Genomic DNA, 20,821 nt, shown 5'->3' with positions numbered 1-20,821 from the left:
CGCGGATCCCGGCGCGCGTCCTGTGCCCCGCGGCCCCGAGCCGGCCCGGAGCCCGGAGTCGCCGCCCCGCCCGGCCCGCTCCCCCCCGCGCCTCCGCCGCCGCCGCGCGCGGCAGATCCCGACCGGGGAGCGCTCGGCCTCCGCGCTCCCGTCTCCCCCAAAATGCCCAGCGTGAGGAGGGGCCGGGGGGCGCCGCGGCCGCGGGGGTGGGGGAGGATCTGAGGGCGGAGGAGGGAGGAGGCGGGAGGGGAGGGGAGGCCCCGGCGCGCGGTGCGCCGCGAGGGGCCGCGCGGAGCGGGGACCGGGGCGGGAGGGGGGTGGGGGGAGGGCTGGGGGCGAGGAAGCGAGGGAGCGAGCGCGGGAGAGCGAGAGCGAGAGGGAGCGGGGACGAGGGCGGGCGGGCGACGGAGAAAGTAACTCCCGGACGCGGCGCGGCGCGGGCCCCAGGCCCGGCGGCGGCAGGGCGGGGCGCGGGGCGCGGGCGGGGGCGCGGGGGGCCGCCGGCACCCCCTCCCGCGCGGATCCGCCGCCGGCCGGCCCCGGCTCCGAGGTAAGCCCCCCCGCGCCGAGCGATCGCCCCGCCGGCGCCGCGCGCCCCACCTCCCCGGTGCCCCCGAAGTGTGTCTGCGGGCTCCCCCTGACCCCCCCCCAAAAGTCACGGGGTCACCGGGTCGAGACCTGGGGCGTCGGGGGGGGTGGGCAGCGCCGGCTGCTTTTGTCCCTGGGCTGGGCTGCGGGAGGGAGGGGGTGCGCCCAGCACAAAGGCCTGGCGCGCGTGAGGGGCGGGGGGGGCGGGTTTCCCACGTGGGTGGGTCCTGACCGCGGGTGGACCCCCCCTTCCCACGTGGGAGCTCTCCCGCCCCCTCGGCCGGGAGTGTCCGTCCGTCCGTCCGTCTGTCCGTCTGCGTCTGGGTCCGCGCATTCTCGGCCCCGGCACTGTGGGCCGAGCGCGGTGCAGAGCGGGGCGAGTTTGTGGGGTTCGGAGCGGCTGGGGGAGGGGGGGCGTGTGGAAAGGGGGTGCCCCGGCTCATCTCAGGAGGAAAAAAGTCTCTGATGGGACGGAGGGGTGTGGGCCGGCCGGTCAGTTGCTTGGTTGGGGTTCTTGAGGGGGGGCAGCCCAGATCTCGAGGCTGCACCCCAAATCCCCCCTTTTTTTTATTGCAGTAGCGCCTGACCATCCTCCAGAAAAAAAACCCCTCCTCCCCCCACCGCCTGCAAGTTTTCAGTTATCTCAAACGTGCATGAAGGAATTTTATTGCACGAGTGAATAACAGCATTAGTTTCAATTAATTTTTTTTAAATCCCGGCAACAATAAACTTTGAGAACAAAAGCGCTTTTTTTCTTTTTTTTTTTTAACGTCCTTAATTAGCCTGGCTTCCCATCTGTGGTCTCGTGTCTGCCTCCTTGATTTAACTTTGTCCCCGCCCCCCCTTGCTCTGAACACCCCCCCCTCCTTTTCCTTCTTTAACCCCCCCCCGCCCCTCCAGGGCTGGGCCAGGCACTTGGGGTGCCATGGTCACCCCTCTCCCCAAGTTCACTGTGGCTGCTGGGCCAGGCCCAAGGTGGGCCAGGTGGTGTATGCGCCTGCCTCCAGGCTCAACCCCTCTGGACCTCCTCCAAGGCCCCCTTGGCATTTTCTTCCCTGGAGGCCTGTGCCTGGAGGGGAAGAGCTGAAACTTTGCTAGGCGCCTTCTGTTTACCTTTTATGGTGAGAGAGAGAGAGAGAAAAAAAATATATAACAGCTTAGCAAAAGAAACCACTTCACCAAGAAAACGATTTTCATCGAAATCATCTCCAAGCTGCCACTGCCTTGCAACTCGGCCGGGTTTAATCACCCCCGGAGAGCTGAACAACTGCAAGCACAATGGGACACAAAGTCATTTTGTGTGTAAATGAGCAGTGGTTGTCTGCTCACTTCCTTCTTGCTGTGGAAGCCAGGAATGGGTGCAAGAACCCAGAGATCTCCCCTGCCACGACTTAGAGCCAGAGGGTCAATCCTGGGCCAGATTCAGGTTGCAAACCCTCAGGCAAGTTCTCTCTCTCTCTCTCTCTCTCTCTCTCTCTCTCTCTCTCTCTCTCTCTCTCTCTCTCCCTCCCCCCGCCCCCCCATACCACTCCCCTTTCCATCTTCTGCATCTCACTGAGGCCTTGGCAACAGGAGGGTAGGCAGGCACTGGAGTAGGGTCTTGATTTGCTGTTGGTTTGCTGTTAGAGGCATGAGGAATACACTTGTGTGTCTTTCTAAACATCCACTTTCATGCTTGCAATCCTAGCTGCAGTCTGGAGGAGAGGCTCGCTATCCACCACGGATGCCTTGGTGGTTTGGTGTGGAAGTTTTGGAGGTTCTTGTCAAGGCATAAGGCCTGGGGGCTTCTACTGGTGAGTTTGCATGGCCATTAGGTTATGTTTTGGATGTGCTTTCCTGGGCTTGAGGTCTGCTTCTAAACAGCTTGAGGAGAAGGGGGTGCATGGATGGTAGGGATTCTCCTGCTTTCTTGGCCCCGCTTATCCTTGGTGGGTCTTTGCTAATGATCTTTTTCATTTCTCTAGTCTGTTTTGGTTTTTCAGAACTTCCTTGAGATAAACGATCTGATTTGTTTCCTTCCGTCCTTTTTTTTTCTTTCTTTCTTTTTTGAATCTCTAATTTTTGGCCCATGCTGGGCTTGAACTCTGGTCCTGAGCACCGTCCTTCAGCTTTTTTGCCCAAAGCTAGTACTCTACCACTTGAGCCACAGTTACAGCCTGGTGCCCAGGCTAGCTTCGAACCTTGATCATCAGGTCTGAGCCTCCTGGGTAGCTAGGATGACCTGCATGAGCCATTGATGTCCGGCTTGCTCCTTCCTTCCTTGCCTCCCTTCCTTCCCCTCTCTTTTCTCCCCCTTCTTTCATCTAAGTATAGAGGTTCTGAAGCCAGGCTGGACCAGAAAAAAAGTATGGGAGACCCTTTATCTCCAATTAAATACCAAGCATTGCTGAAAGTGGAGCTGTGGCTCAAGTAATAGAAGGGGCGTGGGGGGGGGAACACCTAAGGGCCAGCACCACACTCTGAGTTCAAGACCAGTATTTGCGCCCTTTATCTAAAAGGAAAAAAAAAAAACCAAGCCATTATCCTCACTTTTCCAAACAGTGTGAGGATTTTTTTTTTTAAAGCCACTCTGGAAGAGCAAACCATAGAATAATTACCATACCTTCGCATTTGTCAGATTTGAAACTCACTGGACCTAGTTTATGTCTTAAAACAGGATGCTGAATTTCAACATGTGAAGCCAGAGTATATATATAAAGAAAGGAGGGGGGAAAAAAACCCCAAAAAGTCTTTTTTGGGTCCTCAGGCTGTCATTTAGTTTCTGTCTAAGGATTAAACTCATAGGGGAGAAATCTGAATTTTGTATGTGTGTGGAATTGTGAGTGAGTGTGTCTGTGTGTGTCTGTCTGTCTGTCTCCATCTCCTGGAGCCAGCCTCAACTCAGTAGCGAGGACTACAGAAAAGCTACCAAACCTCCTCCTTTTTCATCTCTCCTGCATGGAGGGAGAGGGTAGCCCGGAGGGTGACTTTCTGTATAGAGGGGTGCCCTTTATTTCTGGTAGCTGTGACACAGAAGGAGAGTCCCCTCATAGCTCTAGGCAAGGGAGGCAGAGAGAGTCTATTTGCTGATGGTTGTTGTCTGGCCAGCTCCTTAATTTTAGCCTGAGGTGGGGGGAGGAGGGTTGTGCCTGATCCTGGGTGTGGGGGAGTGAGGGGGTTGTCTGGAATAGATTAGACTGTGGCACCACAATTCTTGTAGTAGCGGTCTGTGGAGGCCAACAAAAAAGACAGATTTTTCTCTGCCTTTGATAGCCATTGGAGAAGAGTTAGCTTCTCAAATGACTTGTCATCTTCTCCTATCCTGGGCACCCTAGTTTATGGAAGGTTGCGGGGTACAGGAGAGGAATCCTTCCCCAGTTGTTGGCTATAAGATTTACTCTTGGTACAAGAGGAGACATGCTTAGTTACATGGCTCTTAACCAAGGGGGGAAAAAATGTATATATATATATATATATATCTATCAGGAAAATCAGATTTATGCTAAAGCATTTCGGGGCAGAAATAATATTGAGCATATGTCTCAGTATTGCCATCGGTTGAATTAGCAGCCATGGAGCAGCCCAGAAAATGTGTGTGTGTGTGTGTGTGTGTGTGTATTTATTCTATGCCCTAGAGGCCTGCTTCGGGAATGTCACAGACAAGAATCATGGCAAGACAGGTGAAATCTGGGAGGGCTTCCTGGCAGCCATGGAGAAGGGGATGATTGTAAGCACCTCTGATTCTGGGGGGACCCTACAGCACCCATCATTATTGAGCAGCAATAAACCTTCTGTGTATTTGTCACTATTTCCCACAGAAACTCTGGGCCGGGATGGAAGTCTAAATAAATGCCTCACCGGAAAGAGTGGTCGAGCGGGTCCTCGAATCACAGTCACGGCCGGGCCGGCACCGTGGTGAGTTGAGCCTGCAGAGTGGGCTAGGAAGTGTAGATGGGCTACTCTTTGCTGGAAGGCCTACTAATTGCCTGGCTGTGTGTGTGCGTGTGTGCGCGTATGCGTACGTGTGCGCGTACGTGTGCGCGTGCGTGTGCGCGTGTGCATTGGTCCTGGGGTTAGAACTCACAGCCTGTGCTCTGTCCTTTTTTCACTCTACCACTTGAACCACTTCCAGTTTTCTGCTGGTTCATTGAACAGTCTCGTGGACTTTTCCTGATGAGGCCTACATAGCTTAGATTACAGGCATGAGCCACCGGCACCCAGCTTGATATATATATCTATATATATATTAATTTTTTGAAACCCAAAAGGAAAAAAAAAAACACCCTTAATTTGATGTGAAATTTGCTACATGTATAAAACTCACTGCCTTAGGTGCTTGAGGAAAAATCACTGATTTAGAGGTGTCTTGTTGCTGAGACAAACTTGCCAAAAAAAAAAAAAAAAAAAAAAAAACCCACACAAAAAACCCTGAATCCCAATTCACAAATTGGCGATTCGTTTGTCAGGGGATATTTCACATGTAACACATCAGCCTGCGACCTTTAATTAGAATTTTGCAGTTTGTTTTATGCCCCTGGAGGCTGACACCTTGGAAAAAATTTTTTTTTCTTGATTTCTTATTGCTAATAAGCATCTTTCTTTCTTTTTTCTTCCCTCCTCCCCACAACCCCCTCTGGTACTTTAAAGAAAATGATGCAAATACACTTAATTACAGCGGTGGCCCGTAATTTGTCAGCTGAATATATGATTAGGCGGAAGCAGAAGGATCTGATGAGTTCTGTGATCACACTTAACAATAAAGGAAATACAAGGCTGGATCTTTGGGAAATTCTGTTCTGGGGGTTTTGTTTTTGTTTTGTTGGTTATGGGGTTTGAACTTGGGGCCTGGGTGCTGTCCCTGAGCTCTTCTTTGCTCAGGGCTAGCCCTCACCCCACTTTGAGTGACAGCTCCACTTGCAGTTTTCTGGTGGATTGGTCAAAGATCAAAAGAGTCTTAGACATTCCTACCCTGGCTGGCTTTGAACCACACTCCTCAGAGCTCAGCCTCCTGAGTAGCTAGGATGGTAGACGTGAGCTACGGGAGCGGGGCCTGACTGGAAATTCTGTTTTGTCTTTTCCAGGAGGAAGGAAATATGTCCCGCCTGTCACTCACCCGGTCCCCCGTGTCTCCTTTGGCTGCCCAAGGGATTCCGTTACCGGCTCAGCTCACCAAATCCAATGCCCCTGTGCACATCGACGTGGGCGGCCACATGTACACCAGCAGCCTGGCCACTCTCACCAAGTACCCCGACTCCAGGTAAGACGTGAACCCTGAGGCTTGAACTTCCAGCCTGCTCACCTTGGTCTCGAGATCTGAAGCTCCTCCTTTTTTCTTCTTCTGTTCATCCTGGGGCTTGAACTCGGTGCCTGGGCATTGTCCTAAGCTTGTGTGTTCAAGGCTAGCACTCTACCTCTTGGAGCCACACAGCTCCACTTGTAGTTTTCGGGTGATTCATTGGAGATGAGAGTTTCTCGGACTTTCCTGCCTTGGCTGGCTTTGAACCACAATCATCCCGATCTCAGTCTCCTGAGTAGCTAGGATGATAGGCGTGAGCCACGCGCTCAGCTTTGTTCTGATATTTTGGAGGCAAAGGCTGAGTTCATTGCCCTGCCCTAGAAGGAAGCACCTTCCCTCCCATACTGCTCCATCCTCGGCGTGATGCCGACCTCTGCCTCTCAGTGGCTTTCCTCCCAGGGTTAGATCTGCTATCCAGATGGTATCAAGGCAAGGCCCGGGGAGGTGGGCTGGGGTCTCTGAGCAGCTCCTGAGCCATGGAGGCCTGAGCCATGCCTGGGTTGTGACATCTGCTTAGTGAGTGATTGGGGGGGAGGCGGGGGGAGTGTTTTCTTTTGTGTTCTGTGCTGTGCTAGAGCTTGAACTCATGGCATTATCCCTACCACTACCTCCTGGCTATGACATCTGTTTTATAGATTTAAAATAGTTAATCAATACCTCCCAGATACCCAGAAATCATCTCTGGGGTACTTCCTCCAGGTCGCCTGTCGCTGTCACCACATGGCTGCATTTTGGGGGGCCTGTGAGGGCCAAGTGGAGCCCTCACAGGAAGAGAATGGCTGGAAGAGGCAGACACACATCTGGTCCAGAATTTGGGGGTACAGATAATAGTTGAGGGTTTAATTCCTCAGCACAGAAAAAATTCGGTGATTGGATGGTGTTTGGTCTGGGTGATGAATTCTGCTTATTTAATTTGCTTTTGCCTTCCATGGCGTTCCCAAGTTAGATGAGATATGTCTTCCTCTAATTGATTGGTGATACTTATGGGGAAAATTTATAAAGTAGTGTCACGTAAAGTCAGGCATATTTGACTTTCTGGAAATATGACAACCCAGGCTTGAGGAAGGAATAAGTGTGTGTGTGTGAGTGTGTGTGTCTGTGTGTGTGTGTGTGTGTGTGTGTGGTCCCGGGGTGTGAACTCAGAGCTAGTGCAGCTCTCCCTCAGCTTTTCCCACTAGAGGCTGGTGTTCTACCACTTGAGCCACATCTCCACTTCCACCTTTTTGCTGGTCCATTAGAGAGACCAGTCTCATGGACTTTCCTATCCAGGCTAGCTTTGAACCTGGATTCTCAGATCTCAGGCCTTCGTGAGTAGCTAGAATAACCAGGCTTGAGCCACTGGCAACAGGCTTTGGTTTTGTCTTGGCTGTCTTTGCTGGGACCTGGGAAGGGAGGGGCAGCCTTTCTCCTCCCCAAAGCCTTGGCTTTGTAGGAGAGAGGGAGGGGGCATCTAGGACCCTTTGGCCTCAGGATTTAGCCTGGGGCTTTTCTCAGCCATACCTTGAGGGGCTGGAGATTTGCATTCTTTCTGGGGGCTGGGGCTTAGAACGCCTGGGTACTTCTGCCTGGGTGACTTCTGCTTAACCACTCCCCACGCCTGAAGCTTTGCCTGGGGCCAGTAGCAGGGGTGACCTGGAGGACAATAAGGACACAGTGGGTCTGCTGGGGCTTGAGAAGTGACTCTTGAAAATGGCCGCTCAAGACCCTCGTGTCCTTTCTTTAAGGACATTTGAAATTTTTAAATAGAGAGAGTGTGTGTGTACATACATACATACGTATGTACGTACGTGTATGTGTACTGGAGCTTGAACTCAGGGCCTAGACATTGTCTCTTAGCTTTTTCACTCAAGGCTGGCGCTTTAGTACTTAAACCACAGCTCTACTTCTAGCTTTTTTGTTGTTTTTTTTCTTTCTTTTTTCACTGTTCATGGGAATAAGAATCTCAAAGACTTTCCTGCCTAGGACAGCATCGAGACTGTCATCTTCTGATCTCAGCCTCTTGAGTGGCTAGGATTATAGGCAATGGCTTTTTTTTTTTTTTAAACAATTCTGGAGAAAGAAGATAAGTCCTTAAACCCAGTGTCACCAGTGGTCACGTGGAGACAGAATCATAAATGCCAAATCACGTCCTTCCCTGGGTACCAGGGTGAAACCCGAATCCATCTCCCAAACCATGCCAGGATCTCTGGTTCCTGGCCCCAGGTGCCCTGGGCCTGGAACACATGGCTGAGCACAGGCCTCCAGCCACCCTTGTCCTTTCTGGTAACATCTTTCAGCCACTGTCATTTCATTCCCAAACTGGCACCCATCCTGGCCAAGGAAAACAACAGATGAAGATGACTAGAAGCTTCAGTGTATTAACAACTTGCACCTGAAAATTGCCAGGAACCTGGAGCCATTGGCTTTGAAAACGCTCATAATAAAAATGAAAGAAATAACAGAAGAAGATTTAGAGGACACTGTGTCTCCCAGATACTTTTTCTGTCCCCGAGGGAGCGGGCTGCCAGTGTGTGAACTTGTCATTCTGTGCTGGACTTCAGAAGGTGTTTCTATATACCCCCCCCACACACACACCCCGCAGGCTTCCTTCAGTGAGTGGCCTGGGGTTGGTGTCCTGAGAGACAGATGGAGCCACCAATAAGAACCCAGGTCACAACAGGAACTGGCTCTTAAGACCCTGTGATTGGCTGGGAGTTCCTTCATTGATGAGAGTCTGAATTCTCCCTCCACCTCCTCATATCCACAAACAGACTCTGACACTAAAGAAGATGGAAGTTTTTTTGTCCTATGCAAAGGTATTCTGGGACAGATGCAGAAACATGGAATGATCTAGAACCAACCCACCCTGCAGGAAGGCAGGTGAAAAACCTTTGAGGTGTTTGTTGTGCCATCCTGGGTCCTGAACACAGGGCTTGGAATTCTCTAACCTAGCCTTTTTTTTCCTTTCCTTTTCTTTTTTTTTTTTTTGCCAGTCCGAGGCTTGAGCTCAGGGCCTGAGCCCTGTCCTTGGGCTTTCTCAAGGCTAGTGCTCTACCACTTAGCTTCAGCACCACTTCCAGCTTTTTTCTATGTATGTGGTACCAAGGAATCAAATCCAGGTCTTCGTGCATGCTAGGCAAGCACTCTACCACTAGGCCAAACTCCCAACTCTAACCTAGCCTTTTCTCGCTCAAGGCAAGCATTGTTTTCACGTCTTCGCTTCTGGCTTTTTGGTGGCTTATTGAAGTTAAGAATATCACAGACTTTTCCTGTCCAGGCTGACTTTGAACTTTGATCTTTAGATCTCAGCCTCCTGAGCAGTTGGGATTACAGGAGTAAGTCACCAATGCCTGGGCAGGTTGAAAACTGGATCAATAAGTCAACCTAGATAAAACGAGGCAGCCCTGGAATGTGGGTGAACTGGGAGCATTGTAACCCAACAGGAAGCCCCAGAATCGCAGCCAGCCCTGACGTCACAGGGGTCTGGCGCTTAGCCAGGCCAAGCACGTTGCTTGCAGCACAGTGCATTTGAGCTCAGCCAGCCAGAATGGGGAGAGTTCCCAGGAAAGCTGGGGCTGAAGTCCCCATCTCTTCTTACTTAGTGCCTTATGTGAGCCCCTCCCCTGTCTGCTAGCTGCATTCCATGACACCTGGCTGCCATATTTAATCATGGTCTCCCTAGGGGTGTTTGGGTGGCTCTCATACTGACATCTCAATGTCCAAGTTGTGCAAGCCCAGGCCTTGGGTGCTTTGCAAATTTTCCAGAAGGTCTCTGGATCCCCAAGCCTGGGGACAGGGTGTCAGTGGGATCCATAGCATTGAGAACCCTGAGGACTTGTATCTGGGTAGCTCCAGCTCTGGTTTCAAAAACTGGGGCCTGCACACCACTTCCTGTGGGCTCTGACCTGCTCATGCGCATTTTTTTTCCCCAGGTGGGGGCGGTGGTTGAGGAGGGGTGCGCTCTCCCTCTCCCTCCCTCCCTCCCTCCTTCCCTTTCTCTGTCTTTCTCTCTGCTAGTACTGGGACTTGAACTCCAAGTCTTCCCACCTCGGTCTGGCTTTTTCACTCAAGACTGACACCCTACCACTTGAGCCCCAGCTCCACTTCCAGCTTTTTGCTGGTTAACTGATGGAGATGAATCTCTCAGATTTGTCTGCCTAGCCTGGCTTGGAACCTTGATTTCTCAGATCCCGGTCTCCTGAGTAGCTAGAGTGACAGGTGTGAGTCACCACCAGCCAGCGCCTGGCTATATGTGTCTTGCTGTAGATTTCCAGGCCTATATCGTATCAGTAGTCTGGCATTGGAGCGGAGCGGGGCGGGGGGGTGTTCAGTTGTGGCTTGTGGGCATCAATAGGATTCAGGAGGATTAGTCGCATGGGACTATGGCTGCCCCAGTGACACATGGAATGGTAGCCTGGCTGCCACCATGCTTAGCAGGGTCCCTAAGTTCCCCACCTGTGGCTCCTTGCTTCTTGGAGGGGGCAGGGGTGGCCACTGCGTTTCCTTCCCACAATCCACCTGGCCTGTCTTTCCCCAGAATAAGCCGTCTCTTCAATGGCACAGAACCCATCGTCCTGGACAGTTTGAAGCAACATTATTTCATCGATCGGGATGGGGAAATTTTCCGCTACATACTGAGTTTCTTGCGGACGTCCAAATTACTGCTACCCGATGACTTTAAGGTAAGTCTAGAGGCCATGCCTCCCCTCCATGCCATGTGGAGGTATTACACTGGGAATGCTGTGACTTTAATAAATGGACCCATGGTTGTCATGGAAACTGTAAAAAAAAAAAAGTAGAATGAAGAGGGAGCCCAGGGCTGAATCCATTGTTTGTTTTTGTTTTTGTTTTTTTTTCTAATTTTGTTTTTCTCACATTTTTAACATATATATATATATATCAGGGTACAACAACAAGCTATCCAGATAAATTGATGGCAATTTATAGAGGAGGGACCCGAGAGATACCCTTGAGACACAGGGGCATCGCTCCATTTCGCCATGAACCTTCTCAGGTTGCTCTGATCCCTTCATTCTATATTACAGGCCTCTGAAATGATGGGAGGATGAAAACTTAGGTCAGAGCTAGTCTCTCTTTGGTGTATGTGTGTACACACAGGTACTTGCACCATCCTGGGGCTTGAAGTCAAGGCTTGGGCACTGTCCCTGAGGTTTTGCGCTCAAAGCTAGCACTCTACCACTTGAGCCACAGTACCACTTCTAGCTATTTTTTTGGTTAGTACATTGGAGAGAAATAGTCTTGTGGACTTGTCTGCCCGTGCTGGCTTTGAATCGCAATCCTTACACCTCAGCCTCTTGACAGGTGTGAAACAGTGGTCCCCAGCTGATCTGACCTAAAACATCAGGGACATTTTTTTCTTGGTCACATTTGAGCTAAAAAAAAAAAAAAAATAGTAATACAAAAGGAAGCCATGGGCCCTGCCTGTGATGCTTTTAACCTAGTGAGAAGATACATGTGAACCTGAATTCCATAATACTATGGAATTTAGAAAATAGAGTGTAACCAAGTATGGTGGCTCACACATGTCAACCTAGATACTCAGGAGGCTAAGATCTGAGAATCAGAGTTCGAAATCAGCCTGGATAGAAAAGTCTGTAAGATTCTTATCTTGGATTAACTACCCTCCTCCCCCCACCCCCAAAACAAAAATTGGGGCTGGGAATGTGGCCTAGTGGTAGAGTACTTACCTAGCCCTGTACAAAGCCCTGGGTTCAAGTCCTTGGTACCACATAACGCACAGAAAGCCAGAAGTGGTGCTGTGGCTCCAGTGACAGAGCACTACTTTTGAGCAAGTATTCAAGGACAGTGCCCAGGCCCTGAGTTTAAGCCCTAGGACTGGGGAGGTGGGGGGGAATTCACAAGTGGCTTAAGTGGTAGAGTGTAAGCCTTAAGTGAAAAAGCTTAGGGCAGTGTTCAGGTCCTGAGTTCAAGTCCAGGTACTGACACACAGAAAGGAAGCAAGAAAGAGGAGGGAGGGAGGGAAGGAAGGAAGGAAGGAAAGAAGGAAGGAAGGAAGGAAGGAAAACAGGGAGGGAGGGAGATACAGGGTAGTGGTGGATTGGGGCAAGAAAGTAATTTCCAGGGCTGTGGACTAGGATGGGGATAGGAGATGAAGGAAGACAGAGACATATTTAGGAAAAGGCTGCAAATGGCTGTTGGTTGGATTGCATTGGTTGGTGAGTAGAGATCCAGACCCAGAACAGGCTGGAGTTGTGGTTGGAGCCCTGCTCCTTTTGTAGACAACTTCGTGAGGGCATTAGCAGGAGCCACTCTGGGAGATGAGAAACGAAAAGATGTGTTAAATTCCCCTGAATGATAGGTGCTGGTGGCTCAAGCCTGTCATCCTAGCTACTTATGAATCTGAGATCTGAGGGTCACAGGTTCAAAACCAGCCTGGGCAGGAAAGACATGGAGACTCTTCTCTAGTTAACTATGAAAAAGTTAGAAGTAGAGCTGTGGCTCAAGTGATAGAGCACAACCCTTGAGCAAAAAGAATCTCAGGGGTAGCATCCAGGCCTTGAGTTCAAGCCCAGGACAGATACTAAAAGGAAACCCTGGAGGTGGTAAGAACCTGGAAAGCAGAGGTCTAGGCTGGAACAGAAGAGTCTGCAGGGAGGCAGGAAGTATCTCTGACCAGTGGCAGATATAGAAAGGAGAGGCTAAGACAGCCGCCCTCCTCTGGAACAATTCCAAAGGCCACGTGCATCGTTGCCTTTCTGCCAGGGGCCCTCGGGCTTGCTGGTCACACGAGAGTGCCGAGCCCCAGTGGGTACTGGGTGCTAAACCAGACCTCTAGGGCTGGTGTAGGAGAGCATGTGTTTGATGGGAGGGCAGAGCCCATGTCCCCATCTGAAGGACAGATCGTGTGAACTTGCGATGCCAGGGCTGCCTGCTAAGCGGTGGGTTTTGCCTGCCTGGACACTTCCTCTGGCTCTCTGCCTGGGCAGGGCTGCCACTTGGCCAAGCTTGTGCCTGTCAGTCCACACTCCACTTGTCTGAGCTAACTTGGAACACTGTCCCTTAGCTTTTCCACTCAAGGTGGGTGCTCTACCACTTGAGCCACAACCGCACTCGCAGCTTTTTTGGTGGTTGCCTGGAGATAGGAGTCTCGTGGGCTGGCTTTGAGCCCTGATCCTCAGATCTCAGCCTCCTGAGTAGCTAGGACGATGGGCGTGAATCACCGGCACTCTGTTCATAGCTGTTTTCTTTTCATTTTAGCTTACTAATTATTATTACAAGTTATGGGGCTTGAACTTGGGGCCTGGGCAGCTCAAAGGTAACGTTCTGTCACTTTAGCCACAGTGGCACTTCCAGCTTTTTTTGGTAGCTGATTGGAGATACGAGTCTCACTGACTTTACTGCCCAGGCTGGCTTTAGACTGTGACCTTCAAATCTTAGCCTCCTGAGTAGCTAGGCTGACACATGAGCCACCAGCACTGGGGTTAGCCATTTTATAGAGGGGGAATTGGACACTCAGGGAGGTCTCCTGGCTGGTAGATTGGTGAAGCTGAAAATCCAGCCTACCCAGAGCTGCCCCGAGAGGAACTTTTTTACCTCTGGTGAGGGGCATTCTCTTCATCCTGGCATCTTCTGGAGGTGGGGTTCTAAGAAAGGCGGCAGGTCCCTAGGTTTAGACACAGTCTTTCCCTCTCCAGTTGGTTTCCTAGGCCTTCCCATGCTTCTGTTTGCCTCGGGGGAATGAGAGCTGGATGGAAAAACCAGAGAGGGAATCACAAGCACAGGTGCATACCAGCCCATAGCTAGACTCCTTACTGAGCCCCCGTGACCTTTGTTTGCTCTCCTGTACAATGGGTACCAACACCCAAGTCCACCCTATGCCAAGGATGGCACTTCTTGCAGTGGCAGGGAGATGAAGTCCCCTGGGTTTAGTTAGAATAACAGATCGGATGTCTCCCCCCTCCCTCCACCTTCAACCCTCTCCATGGACCCCACATCCACAGGACTTCAACCTGCTTTATGAGGAAGCCCGGTTTTATCAGCTGCAACCCATGGTGCGGGAACTGGAGCGCTGGCAGCAGGAGCAGGAGCAGCGGCGTCGCAGCCGAGCCTGTGACTGTCTCGTGGTGCGTGTCACCCCGGACCTGGGGGAGCGGATCGCGCTCAGTGGAGAGAAGGCCCTCATAGAGGAAGTCTTTCCCGAGACGGGAGATGTCATGTGTAATTCTGTCAATGCCGGCTGGAACCAGGACCCCACCCACGTCATCCGATTCCCTCTCAACGGCTACTGCAGGCTCAACTCCGTGCAGGTGAGACCCCACCCTCGCCCTCGGGCCACCCAGGGCCTCCCACACACACCCACAGCCCCCACTACTTCTTAGAAAAGCCCGAGGGTGGCAGAGCTCGACTCTAGGAGGCAGAGTCCCTGAAACCCACAAGCCCTGCAGTACTGTCTTACAGAAAAAGCAACAATGTGTCCATACATAATTTATGCCCCTGCTCATAATTAAATGATGACACCTGAGGGGTTGGACTTAAAAAAAATTGATCTGTACTTTTCCCCCTCCAAAAAAAACAAAAAAAGGTTGTTCTGTTTTTTTTTAAAAAAAAAATGGGGGGGGGGGCAGAGTATTTTCAAACCAAGTATGCTTCATTAGATACCCGCAGTCTGACTTTGGATTTAAATAGCACTAAGCAAGGTAAGATATTGGAGGCTCTGACGCCTGTCATCTTGGCTATTCAGGAGGCTGAGATCTGAGGATCATGGTAAGAAGCCAACCTGAGTCTGAAAGTCCATTAGATTTTTTATCTCCAGTTCACTAGCGCCCCTCCAAGTACCAGCCCTAAGAGAGGAAAGGGCAGGGAGGAAGGGAGGGAGGGAAAAAGAGGCAGGATGGAGGCCTGGAGTCTCCGACCTCACTCTGCTGATCTGTCTGCCCCCACCATCCCCACCCCCCCATAGCGGCCTGAGAGTTTCTGGACAGGCCAGATGTGTCTAAGCATTGAGAAACCCAAACAATTGGGGTTGGAGGCATGGCTCAGTTGGTAGAGCTCTATCCAAGGAGCGAAAGTGGACGTAGGTAGTGAGTTCAAGTCCAGGTTTCAGACCAAGGGGGGAAAAGAGATGCCCAAATAAGACTTGGGAGGTGGGGTCCCATTCTCCAAAAGCTCCCCACATGCTTGGATTTATAGGGTCAGGACTGCATGGAGGGGTAAAGTCCTTTATCTGTTTGTCCTCTGCCCCATCTTCTCGCTTTTTCCCCTGAGCCAGACATTCCACAGGCTGTGAGTCTGAACTTGCCTAGTTCAAGACCCAGGTGTAGGACACAGGAATCAGCTCCCCCACAACCACCACCCCTCCTTCCCAGCTCATGGTAGCCCAGACCTCAGAGGACCTGGAGACATAAAGATTCCCACCCTGAGGGGGCTCCTTCCCCTCCTGTCTCTCCACCCCTTAACTGATGATCCCTCAAGGCTCAAACCACCTGGGTCTCCCTGCTTAGGGAAGCAGGTGGCCACCCAGAGGCGGGCACAGGGAGGGAGGGGGCACGGGGTGGAAACAATCTATTATTATGGGTAGGAGGCTGGGAGAGGCTCTGTGCCTTGCATGGTCCAGAGAGAGAGAGAGCAGCCAAGAGGAACCTCTCCCAGGGCTGGTGGAGTCTAGGGGCCCCTGAGGGCCAAGCTGCCCTTCTGTTGTGAAACCCAGCTGGGGGTACAGCCAGGACCTTTGTCATTGAGCTCCAGGGTTGGGGAATTTCCAACCCTAAAGACCTTAAAAGGCTCGTGAGATTATCTGATATCTGGCATCATGATAGCCTTTTTCTTCCCCATGGACTACTCATGGCCTGTCTGCCTATAGTGATCATTATTTTGGGGTGTGTGTGTGTGTGTGTGTGTGTGTGTGTACTGGGGCTTGAATTCAGAGCCTAGGCGCTGAACTTTCGTGTTCAAGGCTGGTGTTCTACCATTTGAGCCAAAGTTCCACTTCTGGCTTTTTAAGAATTAGAGATGAGAATCTCGTGGACTTTCCACCCTACAGACTGACTTTGAACCTGATTCTCAGATCTCATCCTTCAGAATAACTAGGATTACAGGTGTGAGCCACCAACTCTATAGATTATTTTGTATAGCCCACCAATTATGCTTTCAATATCCAGATGGCCCTTGGCAGGGCACAAAAAAACGGGTTCCCCATTCCTGACCTAGACTGAAATCTTCCCAAGAGACTGCAGCTTGCACTAGCTGTCACCCAGCCGCACACCAAGCCAGGCCAGACCCATTCTTTATGTATTATTTCTATGCTAGCGCTGGGGCTTGAACTCGGGGTCTGGTTATTCTCCCTTAACTCTGCCACTTGAACCATAGGCTCCATCACTTCTGACTTTTTTGCTGGACCTTAGTGACACCCTCCTCCCCTTTTCTTGCCCCTTCCCTGCAGGTCCTGGAAAGGCTGTTCCAGAAGGGGTTCAGCGTGGCCGCGTCCTGTGGGGGTGGCGTGGATTCCTCGCAGTTCAGCGAGTATGTACTTTGCCGAGAGGATCGACCCCCACACCCCATCTCTACTGCTGTCAGGATAAAGCAGGAGCCTCTGGACTAGGCCTGGGTTGGTGCCCACCTGACGCCACCCCCACCTTAGCCCTGGGGAGCCAGCGATCCCCACGCCCCCAGGGACCTGGAAACAGTGCCGGGGAGTCACTCAGTCCGGCCTCTGCACCCTTAGCAGTGGGCATGAGACTGAGGGTATGGGCTGGAGTGTCGCCTGCCAGCCCCTGGGAGCAGCCGGTGTCGTCGTGACAACAGCATGGGATGCTGGCCCCTAGGCCTGCCCACTGAAGGATTGATCACACCACCCTGAGAAGCTGTAGCTGGAACTGTGGCTGCCCAGCTCCATGCCCCCTCCCCCGCGGCCTTTTTCCCAGCATCCTCTGAGGCTAGAGGAGCCTGGAGGCATCCATCCTCCCCCTTCCAGCCCATCCAGAGCAGCTGTTTATCCCTCTTTACATGCGCGCGCACACTGGTGGATGGACTCTCGCATTGGAGTTAGCTTATTTTTCTACAATATTTAAAACTGAGGCACAAGTCTGTGAGCTCACTCACACACCAACACTGCTTCGCTCGGTGCTGGGTTATCTGCCGTCAAACCTGTTGGCAAGGCCGATGGGTGGACGAGCTGCTGGCGCTGGAGCCCGGGCTCTGGGGATGGATGTGAAGAGGCTGTGGCTGGGAAGGTGTAGGGGGTGGGGGAGAGGAGGGATCCACCAGATCTCTCACCATCTGAGACTTGGACCTTTACCAGCACCCAGGACTCAGGTGACACTCCCCCCATCCCGGGGCTTCCAAACCTATCTGAGTTCATGCACATCTGGGCCCTTGGCAAAGTCTCCCCCACATCTGGGCTGGCACAGGGCTATCCTTTTACCTCAGGAATGGGAACCTCTCCCCAACACACCCCAATTATGAAGGGGCCCAGATGTCAGTAGCATTCTCTGGGTCCCCAACTCAGGGAGCTACCTCCAGCTCCAATGTTTTTAATTATTATTATTATTTTTTTTTAAAGCCAAACAACAGGTACCAGTTGGAATTTCCATAACTTAAGCCAGCCGGCAAGATCTCAGATCCAGGCTGACCGAGTGCTCTTGTGACCCCAGCTTCCAATGAGGACTGGCCCGGTGGGGGGCAGGGGTGTCTCCACAGATCTACTGCCTCTCAGATGACATGCCCAGCAAAGGACACCCCCACCCCTCCCTGCCCCAGCCTTGTCCCATTTCTCTGTGCACTGGTCCTGAGTTAGAGGAACTGTTGAGAATCGGTGGGTGAGGTGCCCCCACTGGCACCATTCTGTGTACAATGCCTGTAGACTTGTATATGACCCCTCCCTCTAATATTGTAAAAATGATGTACAATTGTCGTGAGTTTCGTGTCAACACATTCCATTCTTCGTTGATGCCATAAATGGATGCCAGAAACCAAATGACTGAAATGCCTCTGTCTGCTGGACAGAAAACTGACCACATTCCCACTGTTGATATTCCACAGAAAAAGGCTGGGGCTAGGGGAGTAGAGGCTTTCTTAGTTGCTTTGGTTCAAATCCAGAGGCAAAAACTACCACTGTAGCTGGTAGAGAGAAGGGCATGTTCCTGGAATTATCTGGATATTTCTTGGCTGTTCGTTCCAGTTGCAAACAGAAAGGGAACGTGAATGTTTCTGGGATTTGTTTTTGGTGGTGGTGGTGTTCTGATAACTGGGACTTGAACCCAGGACCTCAAGCGCTCCTTTAATTATTTTACTCAAGGCTGGGACTTACCACATGAGCCACACCTCCATTTCCAGGCTTTCTTCTGGATTATTGGAGGTAAGAGTCTCATGGACTTTTCTGCCCAAGCTGGTTTTGAATTTGAGCCCTCTGGCCTCCAGCTATGGGGGTTTTTGAACTCAGTCTATTGTCCTTTGGTTAGAATTGGTGCTGTCTCTATAAAGCCCCATAGATCGCTGTCATGGCTTAGGCCAGCCTAAGGATGTGCCAGCTACATATCTATGTAGAAGACAAGATTACAGTCCAAGCTGGTCTCCAGTGTTTCACACCTATCATCCAAGCTCTAGGAAAAAGTTTTTTTTCTCAGCCATGAGGCTTGAACTCAGCCTGGGTGCTATCCCTGAGCTCTTCGGCTCAAGGCTACTGCCCTAACCCTTGAGCTACAGCGTCACTTCTGGTCTTCTAGTGGTTAATTGGAGATAAGAGTCTTGTGGACTTTAGTGCCTGGGCTGGCTCGATCCTCAGATCTCAGCCTCCTGAGTAGCTAGGATTACAAACGGGAGCCACCCATGCCCAGCCTAAGGTTTTGTTTGTTTGGTTTTGTTTTCATCTTTGCTCAGAAGGCTGAGATCTGAAGATTCTGGTTTGAAGCCAGCCTGGACAAGAAATCAACACTCTTACCTCCAATAAACTTAACAAATAGATAAATAAAGGTTAGAATCTTATCTCTTCTTGAGAAAAGGGATCTGGATCTGACACATAGGATGCCAGTGTGTGTGTGTGTGTGTGTGTGTGTGTGTGTGTGTGTGTGTGTGTGTGTGTGTGTGTGTTGTCCCTTAGCTTTTTTCACTTAAGGCTGTCACTCTACCGCTTGAGCTATAGGTCTACTTCCAACTTTTTGCTGGTTAATTGGAGATAAAGGATCTTGAGAGTCTACCCTGGGGCTGGCTTCAAACTGCAATCCTCCAGATCTCAGCCTCCTGAGTAGCTAAGGATTTACAGGTGGTAAGCTACCAGTGTACCTGTGAGGCCTTCTTGTATTTTTCCTCCTCACGTCCCTTTATGTTCTGGCCCACAAGGACCTTTCTCCATGCCTACCAAGGACCCATAGCCTCAGCCTGCCTCACAGTATGGAAGCCCAGGCCAGCCGTTTTTTTGTCTGGAGGACAAAATAGATACCACCTCCCCCCACAAGTGAATTTGCTGGACAAACTTACTGGGCTTCTTCTGCCTAGCAACGTACCTCTGGCTGGCACACCTGCAGTTTGGCATCAGGTTTACTACTAAGGACGTCATTGTGAATCCACGCTGATGCTACGAGTGTTTATGGATTTCTCTGACAGGATGGCCAGCTTGCTATGGAGATTTTCAAAATCACTTTGTATAACTCTTACCTTATTAAATGTTACTCTATTTGCTAATGAAGGAACTGAAGGGACTGGAGGTGTGTGGCTCATTAGTAGAACAGAAGCATTAGATACCAAGTGTAAGTTCTGATCTCAGGTCAGAAAGAAAGAAAGGAAGGAAGAAAGAGAAAGAGATTTTACATAAATAAACTGGGGATAATATCCTCCAATCTCTCTAAAAAAAGGAAGACTTTTTTTTCTTTTCATCTGTACTATGGCTTGAACTCAGGAACAGGCTGCTACTCCTTATAGTTATTTTGTTCAAGGCTCTACTACTTGAGCCACAGCTCCCATTCCAGCGTTGTGGTGGGTCATTGGAGGTAAGAGTTTCATGGACTTTCAACTGCCATCCTGAGATCTCAGCCTCTTAAACAGCTAGGCTGACAGGTGTGAGCCCCTGATGTTGCACAACCCATAATCTTTTGAGGAAATACTAGCAGTAGCCAGTGTTGCTTCTGTTCCCTAAACCTTAGAATAAATTCTAGATTCTAAGCAACTGGACAAAGAGCTGGACCAATATTTCTTCCTGTTTCCCACCAAATCTCTGCCAGGGCAGAGAGAGCTGGGGAAAAAAAAAAAAAACCACAGCAGTTAGGGACTCAAAAACAAATCATTATACTATTTAAAAAAAAAAGTGTGGCTATTTTATTGTTTTTTAAAAGGCCACTATTTGTGTTCCATAGAATAAAGGATATTTTATAAATTACGCACAGCTCTAGTGCTTTTTTTTTTTTTCTTTTTTGTACCTAGATTGAAATCATGACATAGGCACTCTCCTTTGGATATTTCGCTCAAGGCTGGCACTCTACCACTTGAGCCATAGCTGTACTTCTGGCTTTTTGCCGGTTAATTGAAGATAAAAATCTCATGGATGTTTCTGCCAAGGCTGGCTTTGAGTTGCAATCTGCATATCTCAATCTCCTGAGTAGCTAGGGTTTTAGGCATGAGCCACCAAAAAGCCAGAAGTGGAGCTGTGGCTCAGATGTTGCCAGTGTTAATCAAAATGGTTCAAGGACAGCAGCACCCAAACTAGTTTCAACCCTCAATTCTCAGCTTTCAGTCATTTGAGTAGCTAGATAGCCCATGCTTTCCTTTTTTTTCTTAAATTATTTCTACATCAGGTCTCATTATGGTGCCCTGGCTGGCTTTGAACTCAAGATCCTTTTGCCCAGTCTTCAAAAAACTGGGATTATAAAGATGCACTCTGAGGCCCATGGAAAAATGATGTCAGGGCTTATTTATCAAGGCCTTTATTAGTTGGAACCTACTCATTAGAATAAGTACGGTTTGTTGCTAGCATAGGAAGAAAGTGAGAGTCACAAGGATAATGCACTAATG

The 20,821-nt window shown here is 50.6% G+C and overlaps 1 protein-coding gene across 1 annotated transcript; it reads left to right on the top strand.

Moving 5' to 3' along the window:
• The first annotated feature begins 412 nt into the window (after positions 1–412).
• On the top strand, positions 413–18,152 carry Kctd15 (potassium channel tetramerization domain containing 15). Its single transcript, XM_090323010.1, has 7 exons — positions 413–550; positions 2,276–2,381; positions 4,386–4,482; positions 5,649–5,824; positions 10,380–10,524; positions 13,825–14,130; positions 16,263–18,152. Exons 3-7 carry the CDS (start codon positions 4,417–4,419, stop codon positions 16,419–16,421), a joined length of 852 nt encoding a protein of 283 aa, XP_090179136.1. The 5' UTR covers positions 413–550; positions 2,276–2,381; positions 4,386–4,416; the 3' UTR covers positions 16,422–18,152.
• The last annotated feature ends 2,669 nt before the right edge of the window (positions 18,153–20,821 follow it).

This window comes from Megascapheus bottae, chromosome 31 (genome assembly GCF_031878675.1).
Source record: "Megascapheus bottae isolate mThoBot1 chromosome 31, mThoBot2.hap1, whole genome shotgun sequence".
Taxonomy (NCBI): Eukaryota; Metazoa; Chordata; class Mammalia; order Rodentia; family Geomyidae; genus Megascapheus; species Megascapheus bottae.
The sequence above is the reverse complement of the archived record's forward strand: the minus strand, read 5'-3'. Positions and strand labels throughout refer to the sequence as shown.